At 44.0% G+C, this 25,864-nt stretch overlaps 1 protein-coding gene across 1 annotated transcript in view; it reads right to left on the bottom strand.

Moving 5' to 3' along the window:
* The window catches only part of SLC2A13 (solute carrier family 2 member 13), a 380,204-nt gene extending 361,241 nt beyond the window's left edge, over positions 1-18,963 (bottom strand). The window contains exon 1 of the mRNA XM_075551886.1: positions 18,141-18,963. Within this exon, the coding sequence (XP_075408001.1) occupies positions 18,141-18,714 (574 nt within the window). The 5' untranslated portion in view covers positions 18,715-18,963. The remainder of the gene's footprint in view (positions 1-18,140) is intronic.
* Positions 18,964-25,864: the final 6,901 nt, after the last annotated feature.

Genomic DNA, 25,864 nt, shown 5'->3' with positions numbered 1-25,864 from the left:
AGGAAGCTACAAAAAAAATTGGACACTGTCCTCCCCACTTAGGTTGTTTACCATCTTGAATATCTTAGCTCATTTATTCCATTTCACAGGACAATTTCCCACACAGACTTGATAAGACCATTTTCTGTCCTAATTGCTGAAGCATCCCTGGAAATTTGAAAATCAAGGACACTGAAGTCTTCCAGCTAAGCCCCGCATACGAGCAGCTTTCTCCCTCCCCTCCTCAGCTTGGCTGCTGCACACTTGCCGATGGAGTCTGTCGCACAGCATGAGACAAAAGACAATGGAAATCTATTGAACATGTCAATAACTATCAATATAGATAATACAAGGTTATTTTTCCTTCATTTTATCTGCATTCCATTATTTTGAAAATTATTTTAAACATTAACTGTTTCCATCATAATAGCGGTTTAGCTCTTTCTGAGTAGTTTCCATCATCATAGACAGCTGTTTGAACCTCTCTTCTCGTCAAACCTGAGGGCATTCAACTGCGCCACATCTTTTTTATCTGCCAATAGTAACAAATTTTTTCTATCGGTCCCTCCCTTCATGAGCCCCCTTTCCCTCCTCCCGCCAACAAACAAACAAAAAAAAAACCCCACTGTAAATGAATGAATTCCAACTCATAGCAACCACACAGGACAGAGCTTAACTGCTCATTTGACTTTCTGGGATTATACATCTTTACCAAAGAAAAAGCCTCATGGAGCAGCTGGTGGTTTCAAATTGCTGACCTTGCTGTTAGCAATCCAATGTGTGGTCACCATGTATTCTCAGCATCTAGCACCATGCACATGTTCTATAAATAAGCTAAATGAGTGAAAGGGACCACTCAATGCTCTATCGCAGAATATCTGTCTTGGAAGCACAGTTAAGATTCTTAGAAGCAAGGATGGCAAAAGTCCGTCGCACATTCCCTTGCACATGCTTACTGGAGGAGCATCATGCTTGGCAAAGGAAAGGATCAGTGGTCAAGAAGATAAACGGATAGAGCAGCTACTTCAGTGGGCTCAAACCTAGGAGGAATTGTGATGATGGTGCAGGGCTCGGCAACGTTTTGCTTGCTCATACATAAAGGTTCCCACGAGTAGGAGCTAACTCAGGAGACCCTACCAATAACTAACCCTGCGATGCTTTCTACGGAAACAAGCAAACAAACAAGCAAATAAATGAGATCAGTTTAATAAAGCATACACCAGTACAGGCACAAGGACTTCTAATACTCACCAGAGTCTTTGCTAAATTCTTCCTGAGCTTCCCTTCAATGTCATTTTGTAATTTTACTAGAAACGGTCATGTTTGCTAATCCCTAAATCTTTTTCTTGATTCACTTTGAAAATCAGGGCACCATTTGCCCATCTCTTATATTTGGGCATGCCATCTGCAGTCTTGCATTAATAAAAAAAATTTAATACAGACAGTGGCTTTCCGTTCACTTCTGCAAATTCTCTGTGTCCATTAATCAGAGTTGGAGTTAGCCAGATGTTCATTTACAGCAAATAAAAGCTAAGTGTCAACCACGACAACAGCTCTAGGCCAAGCATTAATGCTTCCTAATAAACATATTTCTGAATCCTTAATACAGACATAAATACTTGACCATGGGTATATTGTGAAAAATGCACAAGTTCTTCAGATCATAATATATCTTCCACAGATGAAAATCAAGTAAATAATTGTGAATTACCAAACAAATGTTACAAAATTACATTTCCCCCCAACATTCAAGGTTTTTCTTAGAGTTGTTCATTCTTAACAAGTAACATCTTCTGTAGTTATGACTATGTTACATTATTTTATAAAGAAGCAAACAAGGTCACTGCTCCAGAATCTGTAGTAGGAAATTCTTTAAGATGTACCTGTGCAGATATTTCATGTCATGTAAAATTACCTGACACGTAGTTAATGAACATAGTCCATCTCGCCATACGTCCTTATGTGATGTACAATTCTGGACGCTCTGTCTGTAGCGAGATCCTATTTCGGAGGAAGTTGTTACAGGATTAAGTTAGCAGATGGTGTGAACCAAATCACAACCTCTGTTTCCATGGAGGTGTCTTTGAAACTCTAGTAGAGGGTGTGACTTTCCTTTTCCTTGGGCCTATGGTCTGCGAGGGAGCCCTGGTGGCACGGTGGTTGTGCTTTGGGCTGCGACTTAAAGGTCAGCAGTTGGAAACCACCAGCAGCTCTGCGGGAGAAAGGGCTTTCTACTCCTGCGAACAGTTAGTCTCGGAAACTCAGTGGGGCAGATCTACTTTGGACTCTGGACTCGTACATGTCATTATGAGTTAGCACTCACTCGATGGCAGTGAGTTTGGGTTTTTATGGTTATGGTCTGCTAGAACACCACACCACCTCCATCAAAGCCATTCTTCGTCATTAGACTCATCTGGGGCACAAAAAGGAATCATGGGTCTATTGGGAAGAGCATATCCAAGATGTCTGTTTTAAGTGCCAGAGGCTGCCGAGACAAGATGCACCAGAGACTATGGGACAAGGATTCAGAAGCCGCACCAAAATGATGGGCACTTTCTTATCTGGCCCAAGACTATGGAACTGTAAGACAGTGGCAGGGAGGCGGGCCCCCTGGCCCATGGAGGCAAAGGTCAAGGGACCATATGGGAATCCTAGTGAGACAAAGTGAGATGGCCCAAGTTAAGCTGACCAGAACCCAGCTAGATGAAGACAAGATTTTTGAGCCTGTGAACTGGTGCATATTGCTGATTTTATGGATGCCTTGTACTGGTGTGACTTTGCTTTTGGATGCGGACTCACAAGGTTCCAACTGGAAGGAAGATTCTTCACATCAGATGCTATTATCGTCTCCTCAGAGAGCTGGGTTGATGTCAGTGGGCAGTACAGAAGTGGGATACCACAAAGGGGCAGGTAAACTCAGGAAGTGGCTGGCTTACACACGTTCATAAGTGGGGAAACATATTCATAGGATTATAGGATTAAGGTGTAGGTGCTACTTAAGTGCAATCATTAGGCATAGAGTATTGTTGTGTCGCTCACTTATAGAATATTATGTTTAAATGAGGCTTTGGCACACATTGAATTGTATGCACTTCAATTTTATCCTGTTAGGTAGATATGATTTTATATTAGTACAGTTTTGTTTGAAAACTATGTCTGGCTAAAGGGTTGTGTAAAAGTGTCAAGTTGATAAGGGGTGGTCCGTGGCAGTTACATAGTCTCCTGTCAACTGGAGCCAGTCTAACACGTCACAGCTTCATGGCCTCATTTGAAGGCTTGAAGGAGATAAATAGCTCACTGGAGGCGAGACCCACTCTCTCTGCCTTCCCTTTCCTGCCGCTGAGACACTCAGAGAGTTGGAGACCCACACCAGTGTTGAGATGCTTCCACTGCCACTGAATCCATAAGACCTTCGACCCACAGGCCTATGATCTTCCTGCATTTGGCATCATTGCACATGCTGTGTGAGTCTAAAGAGGAATTTATGGACTAGTATCGAACATATGGGCTAATATCAGACTTATGGACTTGATCTGGCCTGGGCTGGGATGTTTTCTTAATATACAATTGCTCTTTTATACAAAGCTTTCTCACACACATGAGTCTTCCTGGATCCCAGACTAACACAATTGTGAGAGCCACAATGATAATAATTCCTAGGTTATCAATTCCTCTTCACACTCACACAACACATGCAGGAAGATCACAGGCCAGTGGATGGATCCAGTGGTGATGGAAGCATCTCAGGGGTCTCCAGCTAGCTCCTCTAGCTCCAGGGCTCTGGTTCTGCCAGTGTAGCTCCATGAGTCTTGTTCAACAGGAAGACCAAGCAGAGTGTGTGGGTCTGGCCTCCGGTGAGCTATTTATCTCCGAATTGCCTCCAAATGAGGACATCAAGCTGTGACCTGATTGACAGGCTAGACTCCTCCCCCTTTGCAAGGTGACAAGAGATTATGTAACTGCCACAACAATCAAGAGCTGTATTCATTATAAAATGAGGAGGGGCACACAAACTATTCTTAGATGAGAAACTTGAATCTAAGCACTAGTAGTATTAACTTACCCGACCTCTCTGCACTTCATTGGAGTCCCTGAATAGGAAAACTGTTAAGCACTTGACTATTGATCACAAGGTTGAGGTTCAAACTTGCCCAGAGATTCCTAAAAGGAAAATTATTCTGCTTCTCCCTATAAAGCACAGTAGGAATCTACTCAAATTCCATTTAGTTTCTTATGCACTCTCTTTAGTTCATTTTTAATCTAAGGAAAACACTAAACTCCTTGGACAATGAATCTACATAAAACATGCTCAATTAGGTTTAAAGAATGGACTTTTTAAAAAGTCAATTTTTATAATACTGCTAATAATTTGCTTTTAAGTAAGAACTGTTGTTATTAATGACTCGTGGTGAACACAGATACAGCAGAGCAGGGAACTGCATCATTCTCAGTCACTGGCACATCCAAGTTCATTGCTGGGGCTACTGTACCAAACATTCACAGAGGATCTACCTAGTGCTCACTAGCTCTTTACTTAACCAAACATCATGTCCTCGTTTATTACTTGATCCTTCCTCATGACATGTCCAAAGTCAAGTGAGCCAGACAATGTTCTGTTGTGATGCCTGTCCACTATGGGTGACCCTCCTGGTATTTGAAATTTGCAATGACAAAGCTTCCAGAATCATAGCAACTCACAAGCCACCACAGTATGACAAACTGCCAGACAAGTGGTGGAAGTAGTGAGCATTAAGTCTCAGGAAATGAAGTTGAAGATTTTTCACAGATTAAAAGAGCATGCCAGGAAAGAAATGACAAGGTGTTAAACTTTTGTTCCTTATAGTCTTTGTTTCAATGCATTCGGAGTCCTGCTGGCTTAGTGGATTATACATTGCATTGCTAGCCACGAGAGCAGCGATTCAAACTGAGAAGTCACTCTGATGGAGAGGGAGGAGGTCTTCTGCTCCCCTGGGAAGTCCAAAGGTACAGTTCTTCTCTGTCCACGGGGACTCTATGAGTCAGACCTGACTTGATGGTACAGAGCCTGATTTTTTAGAGGCATTTTAACATCAGAAACTGTTACAAAGAATGAAGTAAAAGTAGAAAGAGGAAGAGTCTCCCACTGAAAACCCAGAGCATTCCTTACAAGGTCTGTTGTTAGCCGAGTCAGGGCCCAAATCAGGGTGAGAGAGTCCATGTACAAAGGAATATAGCACTGCTCAGTCCAGGGCCATTCCCTATGATGGGCGATGGATCCATAGGATTTCATTGGCTGAATTTTTGGAAGTAGACCAATAAGGCCCTTCCTCCTAGGAAAACGGAGTCTGCAAACGCCACCAAAACATGGTCAGCGTTACAGCAGCATGACAAATAGGCAGTGACTGTGCATGAGATGCACTGGCTGGGTGTTGAACCTGGTTCTCTCACATGGATGGTGAGGATGCTACCACTGAATTACCACTTGTCCCACAGAAGCAATGAATTATTTAATGTGGTTCTTCTATCCAAAGTTTGTAACTCCCACCAAAAGACTCTTTTTCTGCATGAGTCTTGTTTAAAGGTGGGGAAAGATACTGATAAGATTCATCGGTGAGTAATTACAAACATGATTCCTTGGAATGCCTTCGAGCTGGGTATAAAATGAGCCCTCTCACAGAAGCAGGATTAGGGAATCTCGTTACCAGCAAGACCCAGGAGTGGAGTTCACCCTCTGGGTCTGACATCTGTTCTGGATCCAGAAGGCAAGCTGTGACATCAGAGAGTGGCAGCAGAATGAGGTGCCAGACTAGAGTGGTGGACTTCCCCAGCCATGTAATAAGTAGAGCTGAGTGCTTTGTTGCAAGAGGCTGGCTTGTGGAGTGCGGTGTCTCTGGACACTTAATTTGGGTAGCAGAGCTTGCTGGCCCATAGAAGCTGGACTGAGTACCCTCGGGCTGAGGCTTACTGGAATGGGGTGCCTCTGGGCATTTAGTTCAGGGAACTGGGTTGGCTGACCATGGTGCTTGAGTTGCATGCCATCAGGCTGAGGCTTCCACTGCAGTGATACGGCCCTTTGAGATTTAGTAGCAGACCTGAAAGAACTTTGTAATATTTTGTGATAAACAACTATCTTGAACATTTCTCACTAGCATTCCAATGCGGTAACTACCCTAATAAATGTTTTCATCATGATTATTTTCTGTGAGTTCCGTGTAGCCACTGAAATGAGTATTAGAACCCCAAGAAGGCAAATGGAGACTATCATTAAGACAACAGTCCCTAGCACAGAATACAATAAAAGATTTTATAAGAATTCCCAATACTTCTGCTCTCCAAAGCCATGGTAAGGGCTCAAACAGGTGCTTTCTCTGTGCTTTGGGTGTCCTGACAGGCCTGCTAACTTTGCTTCCATGCTGGCTGGAAGCCTGTGGCCCTGTACCCTCTCCACTTTCGCCCACAGTTATGCATGCCACCTCAACCCCAACATCACAGGGGCCCACAGTACACCAAATAAATAGGTGAAGGAAGGTGTCCTAGAAGAGATTTTCACTTCAGAGGTAAAATTAAAAGCAGGCAAACATGCAGCAACTACTTCAGATCACAGCCTAAAATTAATTTTAAAATGCCAGTGTTTTCATTGTCACATTTTTCAGTCTCTTTCAAATCACTACATAAATTTCTTTCAAAACTATAACCAGTTATACCAAACATTAAACTGTTGATGGTTAGCCAACTTCAGTTTCTAAGTTTCTCTCTATGTTGTATGGAATGAGTCCTGACATAAAATCATATACTAAGCCCCCAAAATAAGATAATGGACTTTCATATGAAAACTTCTATTTTTAAAATTCTTTTACTCTAAAGCTATTACTTCCTCCTTTTTATTAGAACCATTCATTCTCTGTCCCTTTATAAGTATCTCTCTCTCTCTCTCTTTTAATTGGGGATTGAACTGTCTATAGAGTATAAAATATTATAGTATATTACATAGCTAATGTCACAGCCCCAATGTCCCTTATACTAGCTAAGATTACACACTAACAAAGAGGTTCACATTGGCTGTACTTTCTTATTCAACTCCTTCATGCCCGCCAAAACCATTTGCTTGTACTATTCAATGTTTTACATGTATCTCTATTCCCTTTTTCCACTGGAAACGTGCTCTTAAACACATATGTTTATAACCTTCTCCAAGTCTCTGGCTATCTTGCAGAAAGTAAATGCTACATAAAATCATCTGAGTGCTTGGAAGAAAGGGAACTCTACTTTTAAATTACTCTTTCAAGTCTGACTGTTCAGTTTAGATTATGGAAATTGCACTCACCACTTGCTAGCTGTGATAAACAATACAATTTACTGCCAAATTGATATTCCTTCAGTGTAATATTATATCCCTTCATAGCTAGGAGAATGACTGATGGCAAAACTAGTAATAGCGAAAGTTTATTAGAAACCAGGGATTATCAGATGTATTGACTAAATACAAAAAAACCCCCTCAAACTCACTGTCATCAAGCTGATCCCAACTCCTATTGATCCTATAGGACAGAGCATCACGGGCTCTGTGGGTATCCAAGATGGTACATCTTTACAGAGGCAGTGGCTGGTGGGCTCAGCAGGAGCACAGTCGGCAACCTACTTTCATAATGATTACAACCAAGGAAACCCAGTAAGGAGTTCTATTCTGTCAGCTAGGATCATCAGGAGTTGAAAAGCAACTCAATGGCACACATCACCACCATGATATCACTGCATCACTGGCAACATCTCTGCGTTGCCCACCTGGACGGGGGAGGGGGAGGCGTATCGTTGCTGTATGCCGTGTGCCAATGGAGCCCCCTGAATTGTGCAACAGGCATCTCTGTTCACAAACCTCGGCAAGGGAAGTGCATTCGCTAACAAAGTTTTGCTTTCCCAGTTGTCGTTCCTGTGATATACGATAGCTGTCTGTGTTCTTGGAAACAAAGCTGCATTCACACTGAATATCTGACAAGTAATGCCCATCTAAAATGTCCTCCTGGTAAAGAACAGACTGCTCTCATCCTTCAGGGATGAGAGTACCTTACAGAGGTGAGGATGAACAGACTCGGATGCCAGACCTTCTGAGTGTGAATCCTGGCACCTACATTCTAGCTGTGTGACTGTGGGGAAGGTACTCAGTCTCCCTTTGCCTATATCTCCTCACCTGAATGTGGGGATAATAGTACAGTGCGATCTCGCTGGGTTGTTATGAAAATTTCTTGAACTAATATATGCAAAAAGCTTAGTAGAGTGCCTGGCACAATGTACACACTGAAGGAATGTCAGGCATTATCACTTCCAGGGGTTGGCAACTAAAGGTATTGCCAGACTGCATTCTACAGTGAAGAGAAACACCCCCGACTCCTACCAGAACAGGACAGTGAGGGGTCTGAATAAGGAGGGGCCGACGCAGCCACCCAGCATGAAGTGAGATGGAGTCCTGTCGTGTGGTTCCCAACACACACTGCAGACCGACCACACCATTCTGAAAAGTGACACTACTGTTTCAGAAAGGGCCTACACAGCAAACACGGAGTGGCTGGAGGCTGCTAACTGAGGCTGTGAACCGCAGCTCCGCAGGAGAACAATAGGCAATCTGTTCCCGTAAAGATTACAGTTGACATAACCCCACGCATCAGTTTGACCTGTCACGTGGAACCACTGTGAGTAAAAATGTCCTGTCTGTCACAGGCCTTTTTGGTCTTACGCAATCTTTCCAGAACCTCGCAATAGAAAGCTTGATTAAGTCTGACCTGGTGCAACAAACTCCAAATGCACTATGAGTCACTATTTTCATCTGTTCAGTAGTTGACGGTCATCCAGAACAAGGTTGTCATCAATTGACATTTCACCTTTTTTAAAACAAGACTACTACTCATACACTTGCGTTTTTCACACAGTGCTATCCTGTTAACCTGTATTCAACATCACAACAGATTCGGAAGCAGTTTTTTCCTGAGCAGGAAACAAAATTTCACAGCGGCATGCTGTTCTCTTAAGTTGGCCAACACAGAAAAATAAGGTTTACGTGAAACCGCTTTTATGAAAACATTTCACTGCGACCAAAGAGAACCTTCCCAGGTGATGCCACTGTGTGCACTAACTCAGAATGAGCTGCTTGAGGCTTGCCTATCAGGGAAAATGTGTAGTATGAAAGCTCTGCCCAGTTTTGTTTTGTTTGTTTTTTTTTGGGGGGGGGGGGGATACCCTCTCCTAAAATCATGAAAACAAAAAACAGTTACCGTAGAGTTGATTCCAAATCATGTCAAGCCCATGTGTATCTGACGAGAACTGTGCACCACAGATTTTTTTTTTTTTTAAGGATGTGATCCTTTCTTCTGAGATTCCTCTTGGTGGATTTAAACTTCAGCCTTTCGGGTAGCAGGCAAATGTGTTAACGGTTTATACCATCCAGAGATTCCATATACTAATAAATGTCCAAGGAACTTGGTCACTTTTTTTCTCACAAGAAAAATAAATAAATTGAAAATAAAATCCAAAGAAAATAAACCTTGAATGTGAAAAAGGTTTTGGAATGTTCTCACGAGTATATAAGCCGGGGCTTTACAAAGTTTGTGGAGAAATGACACTATGGGGAGGGGCTGCAAAAGTAGATACCTACACTTTATCCTGGTTTTTGGACTATAAAACAAAAGTTTTTAATTGCCAAGAGGGAATTCAGTAATTTTTTTTCTGACATGGAGGTGGAGGGCCAGATAAGTTTGGGAATCGATGGTATAAAAACAAATTCAAGTAGAAAAATAAAATAGTCTCATGGGCCTTCGTATAACATTTACCAAGGCTACTCACTACGAAGAGTCCTACTAACACTTCTTTATCACAGAAGATACCAGAGTCACAGGCACGGGGATGAAGTCCATGCTGACTGTGTGCTAATAGTAAATTCAGAATACAGAAGATGGAAGCATGGGAGTGCAGGGCCAAGCCTCTATGACTCCCACCAAAAGACAACCCTTTCCTGCGTGGGTCTGAGTAAGAAGGTGGGGGTGGGGGGACACTGATAGGATTTTCCTGTGATTCTTAACAGACTTCATTGGATTGCCACTCTGCTAGGTATAAAATGAGCCCTCTAAGAAGGGGGAGGGGGTGAGAGGGGATTTCTATCCTCTGGGCTCCAAGATCCCTGTGCAGTGAGTCTCACTGATCCAGAAGGCAGCTCTGACATCTGGGAAGGGCAAAGGAGTAGCAGCAGGACCAAGAGGCAGACTTCCCAAGCCACAGAGCAAGTAAAGCTCAGTGCTTCTGTGAAAAAGGCTGGCTCGTGGGGCAAAGTGTCTCTGGGCACTTAAGTGAGGAAGTTGGGCTTGTTGACCCATGGAGGTGACGCTCAGGTTGAGGCTTCCAGTGGAGTGACATGCCCTTTGTGCATTAGCAGCCCGGAAGGAACTATGTAACACATCCTAAATGAACTGGGCCCTAAACATTTCTCACCAGCATTATAGCCTGTTACCTTCTTTAATAAATCCACAATCATGACTGTTTTCTGTGAGTTCTGTGCGGCCACTGCAGTGAATTACAAAATCTAGATTGAAAAGTAGGGTGTTGTGTGAAAGAGAACTCAGAGTAGATGATATAGAGTAATCGTTTACATAGAAGGCACGAGAACAATTTCATACAGCTCATGTTAATAGACTTCCATCAGCGCACTGACAATTCACTCAGGACAGTGCTGCTATACTACCTCGAGATAAATAGAATGAGGTCACTGAGTTCATGGTAACTCTGCAGCGCCCCCTCCCTATGCTCCAGGGAGGAAAGGTGAATGGGCATGCCAACTGTCCATGTGCACGACACAAGAAAATAGGGCAAGTCCCTAGGAACCACTACCAAACACTATAAAAGGCATCACAATAGAAGGACCTGGCATAGAATGGGAGGAAACTGTGGAACAAAATTGAAAATCATTAAAAAGAAAGACTTCACACTGGTTTGATAAAGACTGGTGGATCTGTGGCAGGGATGTGGTACCATATGATGTTTGTATTGTTGAAGAGGCTTCCTCCATCCTGATACTGTGTTCCTAAGAAGGTGTTCTGTTCAAAACGACGGCCTCCTGGTCTCTGCCCAGGTTCTGCATGATTAGATGTCCTGGAATCCCCATTCTTCACAGGGCTAGCCGTAGCTTCTTATGGTCCACACAGTCACGCCTTTGCATCAATCAAAACACAGCATCTTTCTAGCATTCTCGACTCTTCAGCCAAGAGCCATCTGAAATTAGCCATCTTGTGGATCTAGCTTAAAGTTCTGGCAGTTGCCGGTGGATATACTGCTGGATGCAATATTACCTTCACCAAATTTTATTTGCAATGTGCTACCACGATGTTGTTCAATAACTTCCCCCAATCTACTGGAGCGCCTTTCTTTTGGAATGGGCACACCTATGGATCTCTCGCTCTCTTTTGGTCCTTTGCTCAGGTAGACATCTTCCAAGTGCTCGGTCAGACTATGTCCTGCTGCTATTCATAAGGTTTTGATTGGAATTTTTTTTTTAGTTACTGTCACTGGAAGTAAATCACCAGCTCCTTCTTCCTACTCTGTCTGAGTCTCAAACCCCCCCTGAAACCTGCCCACCAAGGGTGAGCCCTAGCTAGCATTGAAAAACTAGTCGTACAGTTTCCAGCAACAAGCAAGGCAGGACAGTATAACAAACTCACAGATGAGTGGTAAGAAAGAAATGAGTAGGGAAAAAAATTTAAAAGTTTGAAAATCCAAGTCCTAAATTTTGATAATGGTGCATAACTTAATGAATGTCTGAGTTGTATTAATATAATAATTAGTTGATTTTTATTTTAACATTTACTTGCTATGTATATTAAGGAATAAGAATGCAAAGTTCTGTTTGAAAAAATATGGTATTTTAATAAAGCTTGAAAAAATGTATGATACATGCACAGGCCAGGATATTCCAAGTACATATTGTAATATGTGGCTGAAAGTGGTGTTCCAGTAGAGGGAGTACTGGACCAGAGGTTTAAATAAGAGAAAATGATGGATATCTAAGATTAATTTCACAAATCTAGTGCTACATAAATGAATATGCCAAAGCTAGCAGAGGTTTTAAATATTGATTAATTTCCTAACCCAAGGGACTATTTGATGTTACCAACTCACTCTCTACTGTCATTCACTTGATTTTAACTCACAGTGATGCTGTAGGGCAGAGCCAAATGCCCCCTCCCCCCCGGGAGTTTGAGGCTGTAATTCTTTACTGGAGCAGAAAGCCTCATCTTTCTCCTACCGAGCAGCTGGTGGTTTTGAACTGATGACCTTAAATTTAGCAGCCCATGTGTAGCCTATTCTGCTGCCAGGGTTTCTTCTGATATCACCAACAGTTGTTCTTAATTATCAGCACTGCTTCTAAATAGCAGCAGAGTAAATGCTGACACCATAGAGACAGAGTGACTGGCACGCTTTGGGGCTGGGTGTATGCATCCTAACCGTGACAACAATACTGCCTTCCCTTCCTGGACAAACGTTACTGTGTGCTGTAACTGAAAGATGCAGTTCACGGGACATAACCGGCCGATGCAAACCTGAGCAGGTTCATATTCTTTCCACCCTCTTTTATATCTAACCATTTTTTAAAATCCTTTATTCTGCCCATGATACCACTACACAAAATTGGAAAAGGTGACTGTGTACAAAAGGTCTAGAAAATAAGATGACTCTGTAGAGGGAAGAAATTCTGGGATGCCAAATTTGAGTCTTCATTTGAAATCAGACTTCAAGTTAATGTGTCTGGGTGATGATAAACCGTAGGGCATGGACAATTGGGAAAATCTCATCCCAGGATTCAATTAAATCAAGTACAAAACAAAACAAACAAAAAGAACCGAAGGAACCACTGCCGAGGCCGAAAACCTACAGTAATACCCGACTCACAATGGACATTCAGCAAATGCTGCTGATTGTTCTGCCAGCTCAAACTCAAAAAACCCACTGCTATAGATTCCAACTCATCAAAGAAATTGAGCTCTGAAGACAAAAACATATACAAGTAGCCGCAGATTTTTAAGGCTTCTGTCTTCTCCTACCTAGGACATGTAATAAAGATGAACAGCGACAGCCTACTTCTTAAAAGCTTCATCTTCTTCCACAGTTCCTGTTGGAGGGCTCCTGCGGCTCTTTGCATCCGAGTGCTTAGGGCCCCAGGCCAGGCTTCGTCCACTCTAGAATCTCAGCTAAGGGTACCGACCACTGCAGAATTCAAGGGGCAAGGCTTGGGAAAGAATGGAACAGGAGCTTCAGAAAGCAGAAGGACAAAGGCAAAGGGCCAGATTCAACAGATGCTCGGATACATCGCATCATTTACGGTGAAAAGCATCCAGTGGGTGGCCCTTAAATGGGTCTCTTCAGTTTAACCTTCCCTCATCACAGCATCACTGTCACCCTCCTGCGCACCTTGTGCTTCAAATACTGCTTTTATTGTTCTGCGTCTCTATGCCCACTGCTAACACCACCCAACAGGCCTCTGATGTATGGAATGGGCAAATGCCGTCTGCGGTTTAGTTTGGGTTTTAGTTTGAGGTTTTTTGTGATACTGACTGACTGAGTTGGAATCGACTGGAAGGCAGTGTGGTTCTTAGTGACCTAACCATTTAGCTATCCAGAGCCCACAAAAGGGGACAGGGGCACCTGCTTCCGGCGTGGGGAATGAATAGACAGCATATGAAAGTGCCAGCACAACACAAACGACAGCTTCCGCCACATCACTTGCTGAATTCCGACTCATCCTTCAAGCCCCCATTTATATTTCTTTCTGAAAAACCTCCCTAGTTCAATCTGTTGTTGCTAAGTTGACTCTGACTTACGGCAACTCCATGTGTTTCAGAGGAGAACTGTGCTCCCTAGGAGTTTCAATGTCATTTTTTTTTCTTTTAGATAGCCAAGCCGTTCTTCCAAAACGATGGACCTGAACATCCAACCCTTTGCACCGACTAAGGGCTCAGTGTTCCATTTGCTCTCCTTGTCCTACCCGCCCGCCCACACACACACTATATATATTGCCTAGTCCTGTGTGCTTCCCCTAAGGGGTTTTGGTGGCATCATGGATTAAGAATTGGGTTGCTAATCGCAAGGTCAGTAGTTGGAAACCACCAGCTGCTTTTCTGATGCAAGAAGAGTCTTTATGCTCCTGTAAATATTTACAGCCCCGGGAACAGCTCTACTCTCTCAATAAGGAATGGACACCACGGTAGAGTTTGGAGTGAGCTGCGTTTTCCCTGGCACTTTAAAGAGATCACTGTTGTATTTTCATTGCTGTTGGCAGACCTGCTCCAGGAAACAGTGAACACCTTCAGGTGGGATTCTTGTTGACGTAATTACTTTGTCCCCCAAATAGTACAGAATCCATATTGGATGTTTAATTAGCATATCTTGAGAGGAAACATTAATATGAATTTACTAAACTATTACAACTAAAACCCATACAAAGTCTTTCAAATATGTCAACAATACACTCATTTCTAAAAGAACAATCCCAAGCAAATCTCCGACGTGAAATTATTGTTTTCTTTAATGTTTCAGGATCCTTAGTGCGGAGTGGGTTATATATTAAACTGCTAACTGCAAGGTCAATGGGTGACACTGGGACAAAGATGTGGTTTTCTGTCCTATAGGGTTGCTAGGAGTTAGGAGGCAGTGAGTTTGGTTGGGGTTTTTGTTTTTTAAATGTTTCAGCTTACGATTTTTTCATTCATTCAGTCAGTGACTCATACAGAAAATGGTATCAGAGCAAAATGTAACCCAAAAAAATCCCAGACACCACAGGTCTAGCTAGTATTTATCCCTGATAAATTTGGGGAGCAGGGAAGGAAGGTTAGTCTTGCAAACTTGTCTGAATAAAATTCAGAGACCACATTTCCATTCTTTACCAATCATTTACTAAGCATCCAATGAAGGAAAAAGAAAGCCCTGACCACACATGAAAAGTAACTACTTAAAGGTAGCCTGAAATTGGCATCAATTTAGCATACTGATCAAGCAAAGCTGATTTAGTTAGGACCCCTCAAAACATATTCACATTAGGGACTCATTTCCTTGCAACTTAAATATAACTCTTGCAACTTCAATTGAGAATCCACACAAAGCATGTACTTGGTGCAAGAAAAATATTTTTATTTTTATCAGGAAGTTTTAACATCAGCCTTCTGGTAACATGAACTAGTAATTCACACTAATATTCCTACCCTTCCACAACAGTTTGAGTGTTTTTAATCTATCCTGTTTCAAAGCCTGTGATCTTAAAACTTCATTAAAAATTATCTTTCTTAGAGGAGAAGGGGAATGCAGGCCCAAATTACCACACGTTAAGCAGCTGAGTTTCCCACATTTGGGGAGTGCAATGAAACTACATATGAAAAATTGGATGTTTTGAAACTTTGTATCAAGGCTCCTATTCTGAGGGTGCAAAAAATTAACACACTTGACCAAACCAAACTCACTGCCACCTAGTCCATGACTCCATAGGACAGGGTAGAAACTGCCTCCTGTGAGCTTCTGAGATGGTAACCCTTGCCAGAGTAGAAAGCCCTATCTTTCTCCCTCAGAGCTGCTGGTGGTTTCAAACTGTTGACCTTGCAAATCTCAGCCCAGCGTGTAATCATTGTGCCACTTGACGCTGTAAACCGAAGGGCTGGATTCCAACCAGAGGCCCTCAGAAGAAAGGTCTAATGAAATATCAGCCACTGCAAAGCAGTTCGCCACTGACACACAGGTGCCAGAACTGACACAAGGCAAGTATCAGCATACTAATTCCCCATCAGGAAGAACTTCTGACCACCCTCTCTTGGAGGTATAAAGCTAAAAATCCAAACTCACTGCCACTGAGTCAATGCCGACTTGTAGTGATCCTATAGGACAGGGTAGAACTGCCCCTATGGGTTTCTGAGGCTGTAACTCTGTACGGGAGGAGAAAGCAGCATCTTTCTCCAGAGGAGCAGCTGGTAGTTTTGAACTGTGGATCTGTGGATTACAATGAGTCAGAATTCACTGGAAGGCAATAGAATCTCCCTAAGCACCTCTGACAGAGCTTTAAAAGTTCTACCTGACTCTCTCTCACCTCTTCGCCCTTCCTAAGGAGCTACAATGGCATAGTGGTGACATACTGGACTACTAACCACGAGGTCTGCAGTTTGGAACCACCAGCCATTCCTTGAGAGAAAGATGAGGCTGCTAGTTTTTTAAAATACATGATATTTACGATAACTGAGCACTACTTCCTGTAGCACTGGTGGTATAGCGGTTATAGGTTCAGGGTTCAAAGCTACCAGCCACTCTGAGGGAGAAAGATGAGGCTTTCTATTCCTGTAATGAGTTACAGTCTCCAAAATCTACCAGCAGAGTTCTATGCTGCCCTGTAGGGTCACTATGAGTTACCTTGTCGACTTGATGACAGTGATTGAGAAGCACTGCTTCACTTGGGATCTCCCCAAAGCATTGTATTTCAAAATAATACTAGTAATAGAAAAGATTCCATCTTACTGAACAAAGCATGATTTTTCTATGGCAGGAAGAGAAACACGAAGGTGACCTCAGTCCTAAGCAGAGAATGCCAAGGACAGGATTCCAGGCACTGAGGTTTTAATGACAGGTGGCTTCTTAAAGCATCCTGATGGCATAAGTTCTTATACAGGACGTTTCACTTCAATTGGAATTTTTTAAATCATTTTTTACTTTGATGGTAATACCTGTTTCACTATCAGTAAAACTGACCAACCATAACAACAAAAACGACAATAATGCCAGCCTTTGGCTATAAAGTGCAGCTACTTAGGCACCCTGGTGGCACGTATAGGTTACACATTTAGCTGCTAAACAGAAGGTCAGTGGTTTGAACCCACTCAGCAGATCCACGGGAGAAGAGAGCTGGTGATCTACTCTGGCAACTATTACAGCCTCGGAAACCCTATGGGTTACGGTTGGAGCTGGAATGGACTAAATGGAACACAGGAACAGCAGCCAGCTCAGTATGGCGATCAAGGAACTGTATGAATAGGGCTCGCTTTCCCAACAAGCCCACCGAGGAGGGGTGGAAAGCCTGAACCCATGGGAACAGGCAGATCCCCAGGGGGCCCATGTTTAAAGTGCTTTCACCACGCCCCAGCCATGTTTCACTTAGCACATCTGGACCGAAATGAACCATTCAAAAAGAATCAGTGGTGTGTCTTGAAAAATTACTAGGGAAATTCAAGTCGCAACCCCCCACTTTCCCTCAAAAGTGCTTTCTAATAATACTGAGCACATTCCAAATGGCTTCAGTCTGCCAAAACTCCCCAATTGTACCTCCTCTGCTCAGCAACCAGGGTGAAAAATCATTGCCAGAGGAACAGTAGTCCCTTCATTTTTTGGAAGTAAATTGCAAACATCTCTCTTGCTGGGTATTTATCCACGTTGGGGGGGGGGGGGGTCCGCTCCTAACTGAATTTAGGAAGTGACTATGACCTTAAATACGTAACTTGGTTCCCAAGGGGAAAAGGGGAGGGGTAAAACGAAGAGAGAATGTGGGCTCAAAGAAGAAAGTTTGAAAAACAGAAGACGGAAATTATTTGAGGCAAGGATGACAAGTTGAAAAGCTACGCAAAAAAGAAGAATAATACTCCAAATAACGACAAACGCCTATGGAAGGAAAGAGGCAGGTAAGGCAGAGAACACTGTATGAGCTCGGGATTACTCCTGGATCACTCTTTTAAAGAAAGGTCTTATTTTGACTTCGCGACTGGGTTAGGAATTAGGACACCTAGGAAAGGATGGGGCTTGCAGTGGGGGATAGTACGAGAGAGGGAAGACAGTAAGTCGAGTCCAGGCCGGGCTGGATCCTGGAGAGACCAGTTCTTGGTGGGGTCCCTGGAGGAGCTGGGGGCGCTGCAGCTGCGCTGACTGGCAGGTCCGCGCTGGATCAGAGACCCAGCGGGGGTTCGCAAGGGATGAATGACTGGGAACCTCACCTGGGGAGCCAAGAATTAGGCACACCAGACGGGCTCTCAGGGGAAAATTAAGTAGAGGGACCTAGGCACCTGGTCCGAGCCCCCTGAGGCCAGGAGGGAATAGGGAGAACGCTAGTTGGGGGCAGCGGGGAGCAAGGTCGGGGGCGGCGGCGACGCCAGGGGCCCCGGGACTCCCTGCGCGGACCCCGAACTCACCGATGCCGAGTCCCACGACCAGGCGTCCGACGAGCAGCGTCTCCTTGTTGTTCGCCGCGGCCAGCACGGCGGAGCCGGCGGTGAAGAGGGCACTGGCCAGGAGGATGGCGGCTCGGCGCCCAAAGGCGCCGTTGAGGACCCCGCCGGCCAGCGCCGAGACGGCGGCCGCCCCCACCGTGCTGGACACGAGCAGCTCCTGCCACAGCGCGTCCAGGCTGAGCTGCCGCTTGAGCAGCAGCATGGCCCCGGACACCACCCCGGTGTCATAGCCGAACAGGAAGCCGCCCAGCGCGGAGAAGACCGCCACCACGTACACGAAGGCGGGGGTCTCGTCCTGCTGGAACTGCCGCCGCGCCGCGCGCTCCAGGTCCCCGACGCCGCCGCCGCCGCCGCCGCTGCCTCCCGCGCCCGCGCCGCCCTGCAGGCTGGCGCTGGACTCGGCGGCCGCCAGCAGGCTGCGCTCCCCGGCCGCGCTCGCCGCGTCCGGGTCCTGCTGCTTCCTGCGCCGCTCGCCCATGAGGCTGCTCAGGCTCCGCAGCGTGTACTCCACATTCTCGCTCGCCTTGCGGGACATAGGGCACGGGCCCGGGGCTGCCCGGGGGCGCGAGGCTCGGCGGGCAGGCGAGGTGGGCGGGCTGCACAGCCCGAGCCCGCAGGAGCAGCCTCGCCGCCGCCGCCGCCTACCTCCGCCCAACTCCGGCCGCCACGGCAGCAGCCGCCCCGCGGCCGCTCCGAGGGAAAGTTGCTGCCAGGCGAGCTCGGGCGCTGCCGAGTTGGAGCCTGGCCGGTCCTCTCTCAGACTCACGCCCCGCGCCTGCCAAGCTGGCGTTGCGGAGCGAGCGGGAGGCGGGCCTGTGGGTCACACGCAGCCCGGGACCAGCGGGGGCGGGACGTCTGGACTCCCCGCCCCCTGGGTGGGGCTCCGGGTAGGCCCCGCCCTGAAACCCCGTGTTAAGTCCCAGTGGGACCTCCGACCGAGGCTCCTAATCAGGCCCCTGAGCACAGGTGTGGAATTGAAGCTACTCTGGGGAGGACGGGTAACACGTTTCCTGACCTGAGAGTTACAAGGTTTGGGAGTGGGAGGGTGGGGAATGGACTCCTCAAACAGCCGGACCCACCTTGTAACAGATGGACACAGCCAGTGCCTGGTCTTCATATTGTGGAATACAAAAATAAACAACCTTCGTTGCCAGTCACCAGAATCTGGCTCATGGGAACCCTAGACGACTGTGGGTTTCCAAGATTGCAACGTTTTTCTTGTTTAATCATTTTATTGGGGCTCGTACAACGCTTACCACAATCCATACATACACCCATTGTGTCGAGCACAACTTGTACATTTGTTGCCATCATCCTTCTCAAAACATTTGCTGCCACTTTTTATGTAAATCTAAAGCCTCCCGTTTCTCCCGCTGAGCAGCTGGTGGTTTTGAACCACCTGGAACCAGCATACCGCCAGGGCTCTTTCCTTAACCTGCTATGCCGCCAAAAGCAAACAACTCCTCTGCCAGAGAGTGGACTATGGCTAATTTATGGCACTATAAATCTTTTCAGGAGCAAGATGCCTTCATCCTTCTCACAGGGCAGCTAGTTCCAGTTGAATTCTAAACCCGCTTTCTTGGATCTCTGATGATTACGCTAAAATTATGTAGGAGAAAAAGTTCGTGAAAAGTTTTTCATTATCTTTAATCCCATTTTTTCACACCTTTTAAAACCCCCTCCCCCATATATTTCACTCTTCTATAAGACAGCAATTCCCACTGGTAGACAGAAAAGCCAATCATCGGATGATTCTATAAGCAATCACGACCTCCCTCTCTCTATATGTTCACCAAAAGAAGACTGAGAAATCCCCACAGCCAACCACCATTTGCGGGGGTACTGCACCCACAAATAGATGTAGTTTAGTTTTCTCCCTTTTGCTTGGAATTGCACAATGATTGTATTATCTGGTGTGTGTTTTTTAACTATTGAGTTAGTTGTTCCTTTTTCTTTTGATTTAAATTATTTGTAAATCACTTTATACAATTCCACTTCAAGAAATGACTTTCTCTTTCAGATTTGCTTTCATCCTTCAGGCTGAGGTCAAGAACTAAAGAATCCTATGTCTGCTCCTTCTAGCCCTAGTCTAATGTTCTTTTATTTCCCTTATTTTAGAGGTTTCTTAGCCTAAGGTCATTTTCCATTCAGTCAAGACTTTTTTCCTCCCTTTTAAAGACAAGGATTTTGTAACGCTTGTTTGAATAAAGTTATAGTAGTGCTTTTCAAATTATTTTCATTTTGATTATCAGTCATGATTATCTCAGTAAGATAGCACATTCCTTTCCAGCCAACGGGTAAATTAGCTCAGAGGGTTTAACTGTTTAAATTTATTTTGTGATCTTAAAGCAAGCCTCTAATTCGTTTCCAGCGATCAGTAAAACAGAGATAGTCTATAGCTCTGGAGCAATGACCTCCTTCATAGCTAAGCCCCAGGAAAGAGTCTGGTGAGGAGAGCCTGTTTTCCTGCCTACTATAGTAAAACTCTGACCCCTGGTGGTAGTAGGACTCACAGACCTGAAGGAAACCGCTTCCCACTGAGAAGCACTTGGTACCCAAACTGCTCTCTCCTGCTCAGATCAAAGGCGCTTCCTTATGCTCCCACCTTGACTCCTAAAAATTTCGCTTTTGTGTCACAGATTGGACCTTGGGCTTGCTCCAGTCTCAGCATTGATGTATTCACCTATTGTCAGGTTGCAGCTGAAACCTATTGAGACAACAAGCAGAACAAGGGTTGCTGAGGGTACAGTGGGGAAGAGGGGGTAAAGGGGAGCTGATATCAAGGAGTTCAAGAAGGAAGAGGGTAATTTGAAACCCATTGTGGTAGCAATTGTGCAATACTGTTTGGTGGGATTAAACTATGGAATGATATATCTGTACTAGCTCCCAATATAATGGTTTTGAACTATTGAATTCAACAGTGGTTTTCAGGTCTTTGAAAGCAGCTCCTTTCCATTAAGCTCCCACTGTACCCAATTGCCTTCCAGCCCATTGTGTCTCATAGGGACCTTGAATAAAGTGTCCCAGGCTGGACATCTTTACAAGGATAGACAGACTCCTCTTTCTCTCACAGAGTAGCTGGTGGGTTCCACTGCTGACCTATGATTGGTAGCACATTGTGTAAGGCACTCTGCCACCAGGGCTTCTCCTGGTTCTGAATAGGATGTGTAGCTCGCTTGGGTGAGTCTAGCCAAAGATCATGGTAAAATGGAAAATCCATGGACTGAGAGCAAAGATGTGACCCATTTCCTCCATTGGTCAGACATGATCATTTTAAAGAACTCACTAGATGACTCTGTATCTTGTTTACAGGACATACAACAACACATAAACCACTCATTGACTAGAGTAGGCATGAAAATATCATTGTTTTGCTAGAGTAACAATAACTCTGTTTGATAGGTGAATAAAACAATTTTAGGGAAATTTGTTCTTTGGTGTTTTAATTTTATGGAACTATAATTAACAAATACACTTCAAAAGTGTCATCAAATCAAGGAAGGTGGTACAGGCTTCATCACCACAATCAACTTTGAACTCTTTTCTTCCTTCTTGTACCCATTGCTGTTGACTCAACAGTTCCTCCTCCTGCCCCCTTTGTGCCCCCAGAAGGCACTGAATCATCAAGCCAGCTACCATCTTCATAATTCCACCCATCCCCATTTCCCTATATAGATAAACATACAAAACAGGGGCAAACAACCAACAAGGACCTAGCAACAATGATCATATACAACAGGTAAAGACCTCAATCTAACAGAAAGCCAAGAATATTAAAATATTAGAATAATTTCACATTGGCTCCAGAGGGAGAGCAAACTAATGTGCTACATTCCAGTCTAAGTGCAGCTGCTCTGATCCACTTACTATGCTTTTTGTCAGATATTAGAGCTGTCAATATTCCTAGCTTATATGCATAGGGGATTCACCAGGGATTCAATATATGAAGGTACTATTAAATAAATTGGGGCTACAACTGTCATCCATAGCTTCCTGACAACCAGATGTTTAGAATTTAGCTACTGGTACCATTTCCTCCTCCAGGTTTGGATCTTATTATTTTCAATCCTTGAATCACATTCTTCTGTGTGGACTTTGCTGACTTCTCACTTAAATAGCTCCATGTCTTGAGACAAGCCTTTGAGACCCCAGACACCATTTGCCATGACAGCTGGGCATCATGTGGTTTCTTCACTACACTTTGCTATGGCACCCATTTTAAGGATTTGATTTACCGTAAAAGGGAGAAAGAAAAGATAGAGTATCCTAAGTATCTGGTGAAGACCTTGGTAAATGAGTAAATAGAGACTTTGTTGCTTTTGATATGAAGAGTGGCTGATGGAGTGGGTAGATGAGTGTTTATTTTTATTGGTTGTTTATTTCTAATTGTCCAAATGATTAAGCCTATTTTCAAGCAACGTTGCAACACCCCAAAAACAACTAAACCCATTGCCACAGTATCACTTCTGAATCACAGTGCCCTAAATAGGGTTTCCTGAACTACAAATCTTTATGGGACCAAACAACCACAAAGGTTCCTTCCCAATCTTTCTCCCCTAAGAATCCCCTTTCCCCAGAGATGAGCATGCTTACCATTTTCAAATGGGTCTGTCCAGAAACTTCTATGCATTTATGGATGCAATAAAGTATTTGGTGGTTTTGTTTTTCATTGCTAGGTATTACTGAGGTTGTAAGAGAAAAAATTCAAATCAAACAGGAGAGGGTAATTGAGTTAGTCTGTGTAGACTAGAGAAACAAAATTCACAGACACTCATGTATATAAAGGAGAGTTTTATATCAAGGGTATGTGTACATTGAGAAGGCATCCCAACACAGTCCAGTCCACACCCTGAAGTCCGACATTAGCCCATATGTCCAACACCGATCTAAAAAGTCCTCCTCAAACTCACACAACACATGCAATGACGCCAAATGCAGCACAATCACTGGCCAGTGGGTAGAAAGTCTTTGGATCCAGTGGCAGTGTAAGCATCTCAGCACTGGCAGGGGTCTCCACGTGGCTTCTCTAGCACCCAGGGCTGCATCAGGGTAGGTCCATGTGGCTTCTCCTCAGGGATGTCCCACAGGAAGTGAGCCTTGCCAGCGGAGGCAGAGAACTAGCTAAGGCAGTCACAACGGGTCCGACCATCAGAGAGCAAGACTCCAGAAAAGTGAGGTTGCCCTTCAATTAAACTGTCCTTCAATTAATCCCACATGTTTTCATCGGCCAGGCTGACACAATAAACCTAACTATCATAGTGCGATACACTCTGCTCAAATATAGCTGGGGACAGGATTCAAATACTAGGATGCCAGCAGGAAGCAGCTCTACTCTCTCCTTCGACTCTGCTTCCTGCTACTTGATTCTCGATTTCCTTTGCATCCTTTCTCACTCACATCTAACAGGAAAAAAAAAAAAAAATACCAAGAATCCCATCAAATTCTCTCTTAATATTGTGACCTTCCTTGAACCAATTAATGTGTTTTGCTTGTTGTGCTAAACTGTTTAGTATTCACATCTTGAGTTATGGCTGGGACTAAATAATATGGGTTGAGATTATAGGAGAAGCTATGAAAGAAATCTGGGGGTACCATTTTGCTAGCAGGGAGACCTGATGGCACACTAGTAAGTGCAAGGAGCTCTTAACCCGAAGACTGACAATTTGAGCGCTCCAGCCTATCCACAAAAGAAAGGTGTGGTCATCTCTTTCTGTAAAGATTTTAGCCTTGGATACCCTATGAGGCAGTTTCAGTCATATAGAAAGCCAATGAGTCAGAATCGCCTTGTTGGAACATGACAGTATGTTGCTAAAGAAACGTAAATAAATACTGGGCAAAACCCGAACAGATTAATATGTTAATTAGTTAAAATATGTAATTGTATTAGCATAAGTAATTAGTAAGGTAATGTGGTAGCTGCATAATTTCATGTCAATGTGAAAGAGTGTAGGGGTGGACTCTAGCCTGTTAATCAGGTCACAGTTTGATGGTGTCTCCTTGTGGGTGTGGCCTTCTCATAAGAGGGTCCTGGGGGGCTCCCTCTTTCTCTCTGTTTCACCTTCCTGCTTTAGAGTCACTCAAAGAGCTGCCAGAGACATCGCCATTGGGTCCACACAACTCTGCACCCACTAATATGTGATCTCCCTGCATTCTGCATCATCGCATGTGGCGGCATGAATCTGAAGAGGGTTGTATGAACTAGTATCAGACTTAAGGACTTGATCTGGACTGGGCTAGGATGCTTTCTTGCTTTATAATTATTCTTGATATAAAGTTCTCTCTTACACATATATGAGTTTCACTGAATTTGTTTCTCTAGTCAACCTGGCCTAGCACAGATGCCATGGTATGAGTCAAGTAAAGCACTTCAATGAGGAAGGACTGGCTAAGAGAATCAAATACCTTCCTCAGAGATAAAACCTCCTGCGATCATTGAAGTTGGCTAGCAGGAAGTCAATGGGGAGTGCAGAGGAACACTGTTGTTTCGGTGTGGAACTGTTCAGGAAAACCAGTAGTGCTAGTACCCTGCCAAGTTTAACAGCATCCAAATAAAAACATATTATATCTCTAGAATTACCCATTGCACTGATAACTGCAAGGTTAGCAACTTGAACCCTCCAGCCACTCTGCAGGAGTAGCACAAGGCTTTCTGCACCCGTAAAGATTTACTGCATTGGAAACCCCAAAGGGCAATTCTTCTCTGGCCTATCGGATTGCTGTAAGTCAGAATCACCCGATGGCTATGACTTCAGCTCTGTTTTGTCTATAAATACAAAGGTAACATGTAAGTCCTAAGCTTTACTATGTGTAAAAGGTACTTACTATTTCCCTCCAAATTTTGCCTTCATTTGACTTGCTCTAAGGAGGAGGAAGAGGAGGAAAGAGATGAAGGAAGAGACACAGGGAGTGAGGGAAAGAAGAAATGGATGGTGGGCACACCCCACTGAGCACAGCTCTAAACTAATCTACGTGCTGCAGATACAGGCTGCAAAACACATGAGGCATGGCTGCCACTTGCACACACAGTAATCCTACCCACTACTAACCACCATAACCAAATGTCGCTGAACCTAAAAGGAATGAATGCCTTGGAAATCGCTGGAAAGAAAATCCTGGTAATTTTGAAGCAAAAGGTAAGTAAATATTCTTATCAATCAATGGTGTGTTATCTTGGAAAATGACTCCAAACCCTACAGAGAACAAGACAAAGATGAATTACTATAGTAGCTCTTTCCAGTGTGAAGAAGAAATAAAGAAGTTTCCAAATGCCAAAAAAAAAGAGAGCATTCCTTAGAATGTAATACAAAATAAATAAATAAATGTGCCTCTGAGCTGAAGCGCTAAGATAATTTCATTATTTTCTCTGAACCATTGATTTTTTATGAGTTGTTTGGATAAGGATAGAAAAAATCAGCAAATAAGTTATTGCTGCTGAGTAATGATGACAGATACTCATCAGTGACTAATTTGGTTAAAAGAAGAAGAATGACGTGATAGTACACTGGCAAGAAAAGTAAAGTCAATTTCTTCTGTATTATCTTTGTTTTATAAAATTGCCATGAAATTTCCATGCAGGAGCCCTGGTGAATCACAGGTATTTCTCATAGAGCTACAGGCAAAGTGTACCATCAACTTTCAATTACCTTCCTCACAGATGAGAGAGTCTCAGTGTGAATGAATGATGG

Source organism: Tenrec ecaudatus, chromosome 6, assembly GCF_050624435.1.
Source record: "Tenrec ecaudatus isolate mTenEca1 chromosome 6, mTenEca1.hap1, whole genome shotgun sequence".
In the NCBI taxonomy this organism is placed as follows: Eukaryota; Metazoa; Chordata; class Mammalia; order Afrosoricida; family Tenrecidae; genus Tenrec; species Tenrec ecaudatus.
Note: the sequence above shows the minus strand (reverse complement) of the source record. Positions and strands in the feature narration are given on the sequence as shown.